Source organism: Etheostoma cragini, chromosome 20 (genome assembly GCF_013103735.1).
Source record: "Etheostoma cragini isolate CJK2018 chromosome 20, CSU_Ecrag_1.0, whole genome shotgun sequence".
In the NCBI taxonomy this organism is placed as follows: domain Eukaryota; kingdom Metazoa; phylum Chordata; class Actinopteri; order Perciformes; family Percidae; genus Etheostoma; species Etheostoma cragini.
This window is the reverse complement of record NC_048426.1, coordinates 7,082,201-7,095,528: the sequence shown is the minus strand read 5'-3', so window position 1 is coordinate 7,095,528 and position 13,328 is coordinate 7,082,201. Positions and strand designations below refer to the sequence as shown.

At 37.5% G+C, this 13,328-nt stretch overlaps 1 protein-coding gene across 1 annotated transcript; it reads left to right on the top strand.

The window, feature by feature from the left end:
• Positions 1 to 558: 558 nt before the first annotated feature.
• Positions 559 to 9,305, top strand: mbip (MAP3K12 binding inhibitory protein 1). Its single transcript, XM_034858958.1, has 9 exons — positions 559 to 752; positions 2,004 to 2,120; positions 2,273 to 2,482; positions 3,057 to 3,153; positions 3,516 to 3,581; positions 4,041 to 4,199; positions 5,570 to 5,667; positions 8,913 to 8,951; positions 9,048 to 9,305. Exons 1-9 carry the CDS (start codon positions 633 to 635, stop codon positions 9,153 to 9,155), a joined length of 1,014 nt encoding a protein of 337 aa, XP_034714849.1. The 5' UTR covers positions 559 to 632; the 3' UTR covers positions 9,156 to 9,305.
• The last annotated feature ends 4,023 nt before the right edge of the window (positions 9,306 to 13,328 follow it).

Here is a 13,328-nt window from a genome sequence, read left to right as displayed (position 1 = left end):
CATGGGAACTCCACAGGTCACTGCTCCAACATCCGGGTAGCTACCATTAAAAAAGACTAGTTGTTGCCTACTTATTAAATAATTCTTCATCCATAACATTGCTGACTAATAGAAACCATACATTCAAGTGTTTTCAATAACAAATGTTGATCAAGGATATCAAATGTTTACTCTATGCACCTACTACACCAAGGCAAATCCCTTGCAAGTGTAAACTTCCTTTGCAACAATGAATAAATAAATTAAATTATCTGCTGAGAAAGCAAAATATAGAAAAAAATAAATACATATAGAAAGATTAATATATTGAGACCTACACTGAATAGAGACAAATTAGGTCAATATCAATTTTATCAAATTACATTTACATTACATTTTTTCTGTGTGATTACAGAGAAGAGAAATACAAAAGAGTTTATACTAATTAGTAGAAGTATAATAATCTCTTTGGTTCTATTCTATTCTATTCTCTTCTGAACAACTACCCACGTTATCAACAGTTTTTTAAATGCACGCATGCGTGTGAGCGCGTGTGCAGCCCACGCAGCCTCGCTCTCGTCTCCTGCGCACACGTGATCACGTTTGAACTAATCAGCAGGCAGTGTTGTGTAGCCCACAGCCGCTGGACTGCAATGGCGGAGACAATGAAGTTGAGTGGAAATCAAGCTCCTCCTAATGAATTTAGCAAAATGTCTAGCTACAGGGAATGCATGTGTGCAATACTGAAGCATTTGTCTGACTTCGGGAAAGAGGTTGGTTGACATTGTTTGTCCCCCATGTAGTTCCGAGTTACGTTTTTTTTCCACCGTGTTGTTAGCTAACGTTAGCAAAGTAACGTCAACTGCTAATGTTTTTAGCATCCCGGTTTATGGTTAGCAGGATTGCTAGATGCAAACTGTATTTTAGACCATACACTTTTATACATAGACAAGCATGTTGCAACAAGTAACCATGCTTGGCTTTTTGATAATTTTATTTTCATTCTAACCAGCTCATTGTTTATATATATATATATATATATATATATATATATATATATATATATATATATATATATATATATATATATATACAGACAGACAGACAGACAGACAGACAGACAGACAGACAGACAGACGTGCGTGCCTTAACCAGCCACTTTGCCTCATAAACAAAAAACATTAATATCTCTTGGCGTTAAACTTTATAGTCTTCGACCCGTACACAGCTCTTTACTAGCACTTCCCTGCAACCGGTATTTAACATATACGCCCTATAATTAATGTTCATATGGTCCATATGTGGGATATTTACCCCTGTCCTCTCTCTTGTAACGTTAGATTAGATTATACTTTATTTATCCCACAGCGGGGAAATTTCCTTATTACAGCAGCAACATTTTCTACAATAAGACCAAAAACAAACAAATACACAAGCAAACACAAAACAAGCAAACAGCAGTCAGTGAGCAAAAGCAAAGCAAGCAACGTTGAAGCAATTAATAAGTACATAAATATAAAAAAAAACATGTATCCATTGTTTGCAATGCTGCTCTACATGTATCTCCTTGCACCTACTCCTGAACTACAGTATATCTTAAGTATTTGTAGAATCATTAGAGTGGCTTTGCACAGCTGTTTTTACAATTAGGGCTTGAAGTAAAGATTTCTTTCTTGATAGATATTTTTCTTTCTAAAATGTAGAAGAAAAAGAAACGTCAGTTACACGTTCCAAGATCCAAACCACAACCCAAACTTTTTTTTGTTGTTTAAAATGATATAAAACAGAGAAAAGCAGAAAATAATGCACTTTGAAGAAGCTGATACCAGCAAAAATCTGCTTTTCTCCCTGAAAAGTGACTAAATTATTAAACCCTAATGGATTATCAAAACAGCAGCGGATTTCTTTTCAGCAACTAATCAACTAAGTATCTTACAATTATGTTAAACAGAGAATCTGCTTTACACAAATGTCTAGACCACTGTGGCCTCATTTTGTCTGTTTTTTTTATATTTTTAATCAAGCTCAAATTAGGTGATGCTGCTCTAAGAATAACAGTAAACGTCAATGCTGTGGATCTTCCCTCATCTCCAGATGCTCACGTGTACAGCTGTTTGCAGGAGCATATCACTAAATTACAGGTGATGTGGCTACATATTTTTTTAATTACATCATGTTATGTTAATGCTAAAAACGTTCGCCAAAATACTCAAGTATTGATGATCATTATTTGAGATGGTAAAAGTTTTTTTGCTTTGATGCAATATTATTTCTGCCCCAACTGTTTCTATAGGTTGTTTCAGAAAGCTTAAAGACACTGGTAGATGCTCATGGTGCTACATCATCTACAAAAGACAACACATCAGACGATGCAGCCACCTCATCGCCACTCAGAGAGCAGACGACTGCGCTGCCTCAGCACCATCCTCCCGGCCCAGAGGATGCAGAAAGTAAGACGGCGGCCGATGACGTCATGGTTCAGATCAGAGCCCGGAAGTCAGAGGTTGGTCTCTCTCTGTCAGCAGATTTGTCAGCTGTTCTGGCAGTGACATTTTTAGAGACCTCTTTTTATCAGTCTAGTAAATGAATAATCATAAGTAATTGCTCCCAAGGATGTGCACATGACGTGCCGCAGTGAGGCAAATGTTTGATAGAGATCTGATAAGCTGAGTTCAGCACAGCAGAGAATAAGGGGTCCTTTAGTGCCATGGTTGGCTAAAACAGACCCCATTGCTGTAGGGCTTTGAGAGAGGGCCAGGTCCTTGATGGATTATGAAGTGGATGCTCATTACTCTGAGATCGCATGTGGATGAAGGACAAGAGGCCCCATTCTGTTGTGCATTTATTTTGGTAGCCAAGCAAACAGTATTCATATTCCATCATGTCATGATGGCAAGCAATTCATCGTTTTTGGCTACCTGGAATAATTTCCTGCTACATTTCTCATTCCATGTAATGGAAATAACTGTTTGCTCCAGATCTTTAGACAAAGAAAGCATTGCATTCTTGACACCTATCAATAGCTCATCAATCCCTTGTATCTTATTGTCTGTATTGTCTTTCCATTGTAACCCTAGATTGAGCGAAGAATATCTGCATTTATGGAACGCAAGCAGATGGAGATCAATGAAAACAATGTACGAGAGTTTTGCAACGTGATCGACTGCAATCAGGGTGAGAATGGGAAAGAGGTTGGGGGGCAGGGTGGAGAGGGAGCCTGCACACAGATTGCCAATGTTTGGGAGAGAGCTGATTTCCACAGGCGAGAGGTCAGGCTGAACTGCTCCAAGAGTGGGGCTGAAGTAGCTAACACACTCTGCCTCAAAACACAACCAGCTACGTCCAGAAAAAATGAGATAGGAGGGCTTTTTTTTTAAAATTTCAAAGCCTGTGTGAGACACAAGTTACACAAATAAGGACACACTGATGCTAATTATTGTAATTTAGGTGATATATATATATATATATATATATATATATAAAATGTTTCTGATTACGTTATGGATATGTTTTTGATCAATTTTTCTACTCGGTAGAAAACAGCTGTGCCAGAACAGATGCAGTTTTCACCCCTTATCCAGGTTTTAAAAGCCACGTGAAAGGTAAGAAAATAAATCTTTTTCTACAAATGTCAATGTGACATTTCTTAACAGCTTCATTTTTACAAACTGTAACCATCATTTTTGAAGTGGCACACATGATTTTGACAAATTCATGGGTCCATAAGCTTTATAAATGACGTGATGTTTAATAAAAATGACATGACAGGACCAGAAATGTTTAATTATAATTTTTAGTTTTATTAATAAAGTTAATTTCAAATGTAACAGTGCAATACATTACATGTTTAATGACAAAAAGCTTGCTGTCATAAATCATAACAAATTGCTGAACAATTCTTAGCACCAACAGATTCATCACTGGATATCCATCTAAACTAAACAACAAATTTTGTAGGACCTCTCTATAAATCTGTATTCTTTGTACATGGCCTTAGACCATGCTATTTCCTGGACTCTGATTAATATTATGGCTTCTGTTTGTTTTCCTTGACTGGCTAGTTACACGGGTGGTAAACATTTATGGACCCCAGACTCGTGGTGGGGGAGGCCCAGGAGAAGCAGGGGATCAGCAGAGGGGGCCAATGGCAAGAGACTGCGGAAATGCAGCCATAGAAGAACGACTCCACAATATTGAGACTCACCTGAAACTCCCAGCAGGTCAGAGATTGACAAAGACACTATGGGCCCCATTTTAATGATCTGAAACACAAGTATCAAATGCCAAATGCAAGTAGCTTTGTGGGCGGATCTCAGGCGCTGTTGCTATTATTCCGGCGGGATAAATGACTCTTGCGCCCTACCCAAATCTAAAATGGGTTGGTCTGAAGTAGCTACATTACACTTGGTGTGGTTTGGGCGTAACATACAATAAACCAATCACAGTGTTGTTTCACATTCCCTTTAAAAGCAGGTGTGCTTGTTCCATTTTGGATTGCTGTTATAATGGTGGATTTGCTAGGCAAGCACTCTTAATACAGCCATGGGTGCACGCCAGGAGCGGTTCACGGCTGAGGAGGAGGAGGTTTGCTATTGATTTTTGTTTTTGGCAAAATGTAAATAAAGAAATACAAACTTTTCAATGTTTTGGGCTCACTCTAACTGAATCACGGGGTTATGAATGCATGGGGATCTTTATGCAATGTAGTCTAACGTTAGACCGAGATTACCTCACAACAGACAATGCAGCTCTTCTGTCTCTGCACTCCTGTGGTGTTTGGGTTAAGAGGCATCGGCACATGCAGTTCACACCGCCTTAATTTCTCTAATAGTTCCTCATTTATGTCATCATATGTATGGTTTGCAAAAATGTAAACTGCTGGGTCCGTGAGATGAGAAAAACAAAGTGTACGTGCAGTGTGCACACTCTACATTACGGCCAAGCACGCGCCCTTAAAATAGCTTCTGAATAACACACCACTAACTTTAAACTAGGGTTTTCCTGGTCTGGGGCCGACATTTTTTCTGAACCGGCAAAATAACACCAGGGAACGTTTGCGCCGGAACACGCCTCCTCTTTTTGCTGAATTGCCCAGGAGTGCAAGTTCATTTCTTAATTTACCGGCATGAGTCTGTAGAGGGAAAAGTTTGCTTTGCATCTGTGCAAAATAGGAATGATACACTCGTCGGTGTACAGAGTCAATTACGCTGGGTGCAAGATACTGTATGTTATGTTTTACGTGTCTGAAAGGGTCATGTCATTACATATACTTGTTCTGCTCAAAAATCAAACATTTTAACAGGTGTTAATCTTTATTCAGAAAAAATCCCAACATTTTGAATGGTAACCATTACAATGTAAAGGAAATGTAACTCATTGAAATGTGCATTGCATTTTGTATGTAAAGTATAATTCATCTGAAATAGTTCACTTTTGGTTAATAACAAAAGTCAGTGTAAAAAAAATCAGCCAGTTGTTTAGCTATTACATGATATAAACAGTGTGACATAGTTCTTGCTCATAATCTTATTCTTTTGTCATGTAAAATGATCAGTATTCAGACTTTTTCAACAAGTGTTTTATTCTATAGCGGGCCCAGTTCCATTGAGTGTCTACCAGAGACTAAAGAAGCTGGAGGATCGTATACTGGAGTTGGAGGGACTCTCACCGGAGTACTTTCAGTCCGCGGTGAGTCTTGTGGCTTTTCTTAATAATTGTAAATCAATGTTCATACACAAGTCATTTTTGTACTGGTGTGCGATTTGAAGTTTCCTGTTTAATTTAATATGGACATATATAATCAAGTTACTACATTTCCAGGTATACTCTTTCTTTGCTTCAGGCATTTCAAATCTGATTATGTTGGCAGGTACTTTAGATTTCAACATTTTATGGACCCCTTACATTTAAATGATGGCACACATGCTCAATGAACATGTTGGTGTGTGTGTTACAAAGGCTGAGACTTTAAAATGTGTTCCAAACAGTTTATTTTCAGTTGTCTATAAAGGTTGGTCATATTAAACAACTTCTTAGTGAAGTGACTAGATAGTTGATTCATTCCTATTCAAATTTTAGAGGTATTTTTTCAGTCAGTTACACAGATAAAGTGATTTAACAAATGCTTGTCTTTTATAAAGTTTTTATTGCAGAATTGCTGTTATCAGAAGCAACATATCATGATATAATCATGTTGGCAGTTACTGATTTTCACCTCTTCTTTATATCAGTTTTAGTCAGTGAACGTGAAGGTGCCCTAGGCGGTTTTCTTAAACAGTTCTTGTTTACATTCAGCGTTACTCACAAAAATTTCATCTGCCATGCCTTTGCAAGCTACATGCTGCATTTTTTTTTCCTCCACATTACTGGAATAGTGCTTTATCTACGTGCTTGTATGAAAACACCAATTTTTGTTGCAGGTAACTTTATTGCTTTCTGGTTTGTCCAAGTCTTTTTTGGGGGGATTCTTAAATTGAAAGAATCACAGAATTCACGCTCAAGAATGTGGCAGTATTTCAGACAATGATTCTCACTGTATTGGCGCGAAGGTGTAAAGATCCAATTTTTTGTCATTTACTTTATTTCTTTTTTTTACTTCATCATGCTTTTTAGAAAAGCACAGACTCAAAAGATGGCAGTAATTCATATATTGGACTTTATATTCAACCTGGCAGACTGTAATTTCCCATCTTGAAGGAGTCTGTCCAGCATGCGTTTAGATATGCGAGTAAGTGTGCTTAAGATGCTGCTTGTCTCTTCACGCTGGTATCTCTCAGCACAGCATGCTACTTCTGCGAGAATGCTGCTCTCCATCTGCTTTTGACTCACTGCACGTTTGTGTGAGCAGAGCAAGAGATGTTGAGTGTCTTTGAATAAAGTGATCGGGTGTTTGCTGAAGAGTTGTAAACAGTTGGCCCACAATTTCAGGAACAACATTTTAACACTGTACAGTAAAGAAGGCTCCTTAAAAATAAGCAATTCCAAAAGGTTTTACAGATGGAGTTGAAAATGTGGGGTAAAACACATTTCTCAGAGCAGCTTTAGACACACACCCTGTTCAAGTGTGACAATTCAAAAAAACGTAGGAAAATCCAACCTTTTAAGGACAGCAATTTTCTTTGTGAAGGAATGCTGTATTGTAAATAAATAAATGTTCTTCATTAAAATACAGGGGCATAAGTATACACGACCCTATGTTAAATTCCCACATAGGAAGGGCAGATCTTTATTTTTAAAGGCCAGTTATTGTATGGATCCAGGATACTATACATCTTGATAAAGTTCCCTTGGCCTTTGGAATTAAACTAACCCCGCATCTTCACATACCCTTCACCATGCGTAGAGATTGGCATGGTTTTATTTCAGTCAGCCTAATGGCTGGTTTTATTTGCATTGAGAGATGATCTTATGGAAAGTTCCCCATATAAACTTTCTCAAGTCACTGTAGGGCTGTCACAATTAATTGTTACAAATAATTGGCCACACAGCGACGCTGTTTCAATGCTTGCCCATCAAATTGATGCGTCCGTTGGAAAAATAGTGGCAATTAAACTGTACATTTACCACTTACTTTCAGTGTAGTCTGTGACATGATCGCCAACACCTCATACTATGCACCCTTGTAACGCTTTCCATCCAAACATTTTTGTGTGCGTTATCTAATTAGAAAGGCTGGGTGCAAGTGACCAGCAATCCAGCATAACTATTCTCAGAGCTGTCAAACACAGTGATGCAATCAGAGGGGAGACCCTGCTATAATTCAAGAAAGACATTATTGGCACCTCTCTGTTATCACTTAGTTGCTTTTGAAAGAAGAACCTGGCCAACAGATTTTTGTTTCCATGTTTATTTTGGGACTTTGGAACCTTGTGCTCAGGTAGACGCTTTATTTGTCTCAACCCTGCTGATGCAGACACGCCTAATTCACCTTCTATTTCTTGCCACATTTGTAACATCTGCTTTAAACTCCCCAATTATGAAATCTAACAATTTATGAAAAATCATTGGGATGAGCTAATTATATCTAGTTAACTCGCAATTAATTGCAATTAATCGCACATTTTATCTATTCTAATTGTCCCTTGATTTCTTTTCGTCCCAATATTTTTTAAATTTCATTTTAATGCTCTTATCAACATGGAAAAGTGGATCAGCTTGGTTCGTGCTAAAGATTGTCCAATACCATTTTTTGCTTCCCGATACCAATTCTGATACCTAAACTTGCTTATCGGGCGATACCAAGTACTGATCCGACACCAGTGTGTCATATAGACACAACAACTGTTTTAACAACTGTAAACTACTCTCCCTGTATGGATGTGATATGATTTCTATCTTTGTTGTCGATCTGGCTCAGCTTAAACTCTTTCTCAGGTCAAACACAAACAATGATTGCCATAGAACTTTCTTTTATTATGTCATTTATAACGGAAAAATAACAAACTACTCTATACACATCAGCTGTGTGCTTGGCCATCAAGTGGTATTTCAGACTGGACGTGCTGCGATGATAGCTCAGTTCACAACGACAAAACACACAGATCACTTTGGTCTTGTCAATGGAACATCTGGCAACTTTTAAAAAGTAAACTTTCCATCCAGAATCTTAATGCCATCCACTCAAAGCGTAACTTTACTACTCTTTAGCAGGCTCGCAAGCGCAAACAAGTGTGTGTGGCGTGCATGTTTTGTTTCCGGTCTAGCTAGAAACGGTGTGCTGTTGCAGTTTTTCTAACTGGACTACTTGTTGTAACAGCATGTGAAAAAAACTACAAACTACAAAGAACGGTAATCTTGCAGTAAAAAATGTATTTCTTCATTTTTAATTATTTGAGGAAAAATAAGGTGAACAGACAAGTACCTCAGTATGCCTCTCAAAGCTTGTACCAGTTTAGAAATTATACTCATTAAAAAGGTCTTTTCTTTTTTTATAGAGTCATCTGCACAAGCGCCCAAGGACATTCCCTACTCAGGTTAGCTGCTGTTTTGTTTCCTTTCACTTCAATCTGTACATGGAGGTAAACCTTTTTTTGATCGCTTGATCAGCTTCTCCTTACTTTGTCCTCCAGGCCTGCAGTCTGACAGAGCTGGATGAGAAGATCAGTGCAGTAAAAGCAGCACTACTGAAGAGGGTGAATGAATTTGGGCCTGGATATGGAACAGAGTGTCCACTATAACATCCCCACACACCAACACTCATTGTGTCTATTTTTTTGTCTATTATATGAGCTTCATTTCACGTCCAGAAAAACTGTATTCCTCTTAACAGTTTTGTAGTTATGGGATAATAATGTTCTGTAAATAAAAATATTGTTCTTCCATGAAAACTTGGAATCATAATTGAATTATGAGCTTAACATGTTAACTATTAACTGCAATGTGTAATCTCACTCCTCTCTCTCCCACAGTTTCATACAGTACAGCCCAAGGGCAAATGGTGGCCCCTGAACGTGACATAAAAAAAATTCATGTATTATATTTTTTTCCTTTTGCTGTCGATTTCAGTTACAATACGAAAAACCATCCCAGTATGTCAGAAAAAGTCATAGGATAGTATGCCAGAAAAAACGGCCATGAACCTTCTTGTCTAATCATCAAAGAAGTTACGTCAAGGCACAGTACTAGCACGGCGCGCCCAACAGGGCTTTCATGGACGACCTCACTACTACAGCAAAATCCATACCTGAAGGAAGATGGATTATGGAGGATTTGGCTGAGCTCACCGACTGGGCAAGAATGGAGTTCAAACCCGCAAAGTCCAGAAGCCTGGTGCTGAAGAGGGGGCTTCTCTGGTTCAGAATCAAAGAGGATGTCATCCTAACAGTCCGATAGAAGCCGGTTAAGAGTTTGGGCAAGTGCAAAGGTGGCAAGCTGCAAATGACAGTAACTTTTGTAGTTGAGTACAATGAAAAAAAAAATGTAGCAGGCCATGATGCTGCGTGACAGCAGGGATGAAAGAGTCCGCTACGCAGGCATTGAGGTCATGACGGGCCACACGTGGTCAGCCAGCAGAGCACTGAGGGAAGGCGAAGACCGCCTGCAACATGCCAATATCGTCGGGTCGTAGCCCAGGGCAGGTTGGAGCTGGGATGTACCACCAGGGCAGGCTCGAAGAAAGCCAACCTGAAGGAGTGACCGGGCATGGTGCAAAAGGAAGTCTGTAGGATAAAGGAGGACAGTGGCTGAACGAACAGGGCAGCTGGACAAGATGGGTGTGTGCAAGAAAGAACAAGTGGAAAGAGAAGAAAAGTGGAAAGACAACCCAAACCAGCTTTTAGTAGTTTTATTTTGTTTATTTACATGAAGTCTGCTGGATTTAGCAAATGTGATTTTGTGGATGTTGGTGTTTAAAAAAAGGATCTTACTCTTTAACAGAAAGATAGACCTCCTTATAAATCCTTTCCATAATCTGAGCCTGTCAGTTAAGGTAAATACAAGCTTTACAATTACCCCATAACTTACACTGTAGCCTGTTCTGCCGCTCTCGACTGCACCGATCTTGCTTAATACTGGACCAGTTTCAAAGGTTGTTGTTCCCATCAGTCACTTTGATATAAAAACAAGAAAACAGGGTCCCGGTTGAAAAAGCGGTAGTTACCCTTTAACTGAGTTGCCCCACTCAGCGGTGGTTCTCATTACACCCCCAGCAGTTTTTTGATCAGGTAGAGTGGAGATACATGTTTGCTGAACAGACTAGATTAAAGATGCTCTACGCAGCCCCCGTTCCCGTGGAATGGCGGCACTGCTGTTGCCTCCTTCCAAGGCTTATTTGCCCTAGCTCTCGAGCCGTGGCCATAGCCATCAGAGCCAGCCCAGCAAATCTCTGGCATAAGATGTGGCACTTCTGACTGTACCATAGGGCTGTAAGCAAATTATGTGACTTTGACCCTTCCGACGTGAGTAAATTCCTTACACCCCTTTTTAAATCTAATAGACTGCTTTGGGCAACTCTCTGTGTTTACATGAATTGGAGGATATCTGTTTTTATGCCTCTGTCTAACTGTCTCAACTCAAATTTTCTCAACAATTCGCCCTTCATCCCCATTTCCCATGACCATTTATTTTATGTGGGGATTAATATCCCCAGATACCCAAAACTTGTTTTTTAACTTAATTATTTGGATTTGATTGGTAGGCTTAAGGGCACGATGAATGGAAACTTCTCACTCCTTAATTATTTAGCAGTGTCAACATTATTACATGGTTTAAATTTACTTATTTCTTTCAGAAGGTGCCCATTTTCTCAACATTATACCGTTTTTATACTGTGCTATTTCAATTGCTGTGAGTCTGCCTTTATTCTTTCTGACCTCCTGTGATTCTCCTATGATGGACATTTTGGGACTTTTCGTCTAATAAATTGACCATGTCCATTTGTGCTGGTTGTCTATTTTTGTTGTTTTTGATGTTTTCATGTCCTATTTTTCCTTTTCTACGTGCTTGTCTTTATATTGTTATACTGAAAATGTGCATGAATAAAATTTACATTCTACATTTACATGTTGAAAAAGTAAAAGTTTAGTGTATTGAACAAAAGGCATAGTATATGTTGAAAGAAGTCATAATATAGTGTGTCAAAATAGGGGATGAAAAATAATAGTATAGCATTTACAAAAAAGTAGCAAATGTAAGTAGTAAAAAGGTCATTATATAGAATTTGAAAAAAGTCATAAAAATCATAGTATGGCATGTCAAGAAAAGTTGTAGTACATCATGTCGAACAAAATGGAAATAAGTCATTGTTAGTAAAAAAAAAGAAGTGAAAAGAGGAAAAGTATAGCATGTCAAAAAGGGATAAAAACTCATAGTACAGTATGTCAAAAAAAGTCATAGCATAGCATGTCTAAAAAGTGATAAGAGTTAAAGCATACATAGCATGTCGAAAACAGTCATAATTTAGTATGTTAAAAAAAGTGATAAAAAAAATGTAAAGTTTATCAAAAAATGATATAAACTATCATAGTATGTTGGAGAAAGTGATAACATATTAAAAAAGTCATACATATTGTGACTTTTTGTTGTTTTTGCAGTTGGTATTGAACCCTGAACCATCTTCTTCCAAACAGGTTTTATTTTTTGTGCCAAGAACTATCCTCCACCCCAACAGCTCTACTCCTAGATCAAGTCTCCTGGTTTGTTTGACATCTTCACTTTCACTGTTAGACCATAAAATTCAACGCACTTTGTAAGATTTAAACCCACCATACCTGTGTTCATCCAACCAGCTTTTGCCTTATGTGCCAGGAACAACTACACCAACTTCTCTACACTTTTCTCCAACATATACGGTCTCAACATCCTGTCATTTGATCATTCTCTTATAATTCTAAGTTAACTGACCTGACAGAAAAGTTCATAATTTAAGCATATTTGAGTCTTTCACTTAGCATTATGGACCTCAAAACTTACTGAGACCTTTAAGATTTGAACACTAGACCTTCCGTTTTCAATCATCCTCTTATGACCCTAGACTTTATGCTTGTGTCACAAATATTTATTTTTGTCATATTTGTCCCCTAAAACCTAGTGTATTCCACCTCAAAACGTAATTCAACACAAGATTTGAATGTAGAAAAGAGTCATACTATAGCATGTCAAACAAATTATTAAAAGTCATAGTATAGCATATCAATGAAAAGTGATGAAAAAGTCATGGTATAGTATGTCAAAAAAGTGACAGAGAAGTCATGGTATAGTATGTCAAAAAAGTGACAGAGAAGTCATAGTATAGTATGTCAACAAAAGTGATAAAAAGGTCTTACAATAGTATGTTGATTAAAGTGATAAAAAAGCCCTGGTATACTATATGTTGAAAGAAGTCATAATATAGTATGTCAAATAAAGTGTAAAAAAGACATAGTATAGCATGTCAAAAAAGTGATTAACAAAACAAAATCATAGTATGTGTCAAAAAAAGTGATAACATTTTTATAGTATAGGATGTCCAAAAAATTATAAAAAAGTGATAGTATAGTATGTCGAAAAAAGTAATAGTGATAAAAAAGTAATGATATAGTATGTTGAAAAAAGTAATAAAAAGTCACGGTATAGTATGTTAAAAAAGTAATGAAAAAGTCATAGTATAGTATGTTGAAAAAGTGATAAAAAAGTCATAATATAGCATGTTGAATAAAGTAATAAAAAGTCACGGTATAGTATGTCATAAAAGTGATGAAAAAGTTATAGTATAGTATGTTGAAAAAAGTGATAAAAAGTCATAGTATAGTATGTCGAAAAAAGTGATAAAAAAGTCATAGTATAGCAAGTCCAAAAAAGTGATAAAAAGTCACAGTATAGCATGTCAAAAAGTCATAAAAAAGTCATAGTAAAGCATGTCAAAAAAAGCCATA

What these genes read in the sequence shown, in the direction of transcription:
- mbip (XM_034858958.1), top strand. Translation starts at nt 633, where the DNA reads ATGGCGGAGACAATGAAGTTGAGTGGAAATCAAGCTCCTCCTAATGAA. An exon ending in TGTCTGACTTCGGGAAAGAG is followed by an intron (nt 753 to 2,003) that starts GTTGGTTGACAT and finishes TTTTTAATCAAG; the next exon opens with CTCAAATTAGGTGATGCTGC. An exon ending in CGGAGTACTTTCAGTCCGCG is followed by an intron (nt 5,668 to 8,912) that starts GTGAGTCTTGTG and finishes CTTTTTTTATAG; the next exon opens with AGTCATCTGCACAAGCGCCC.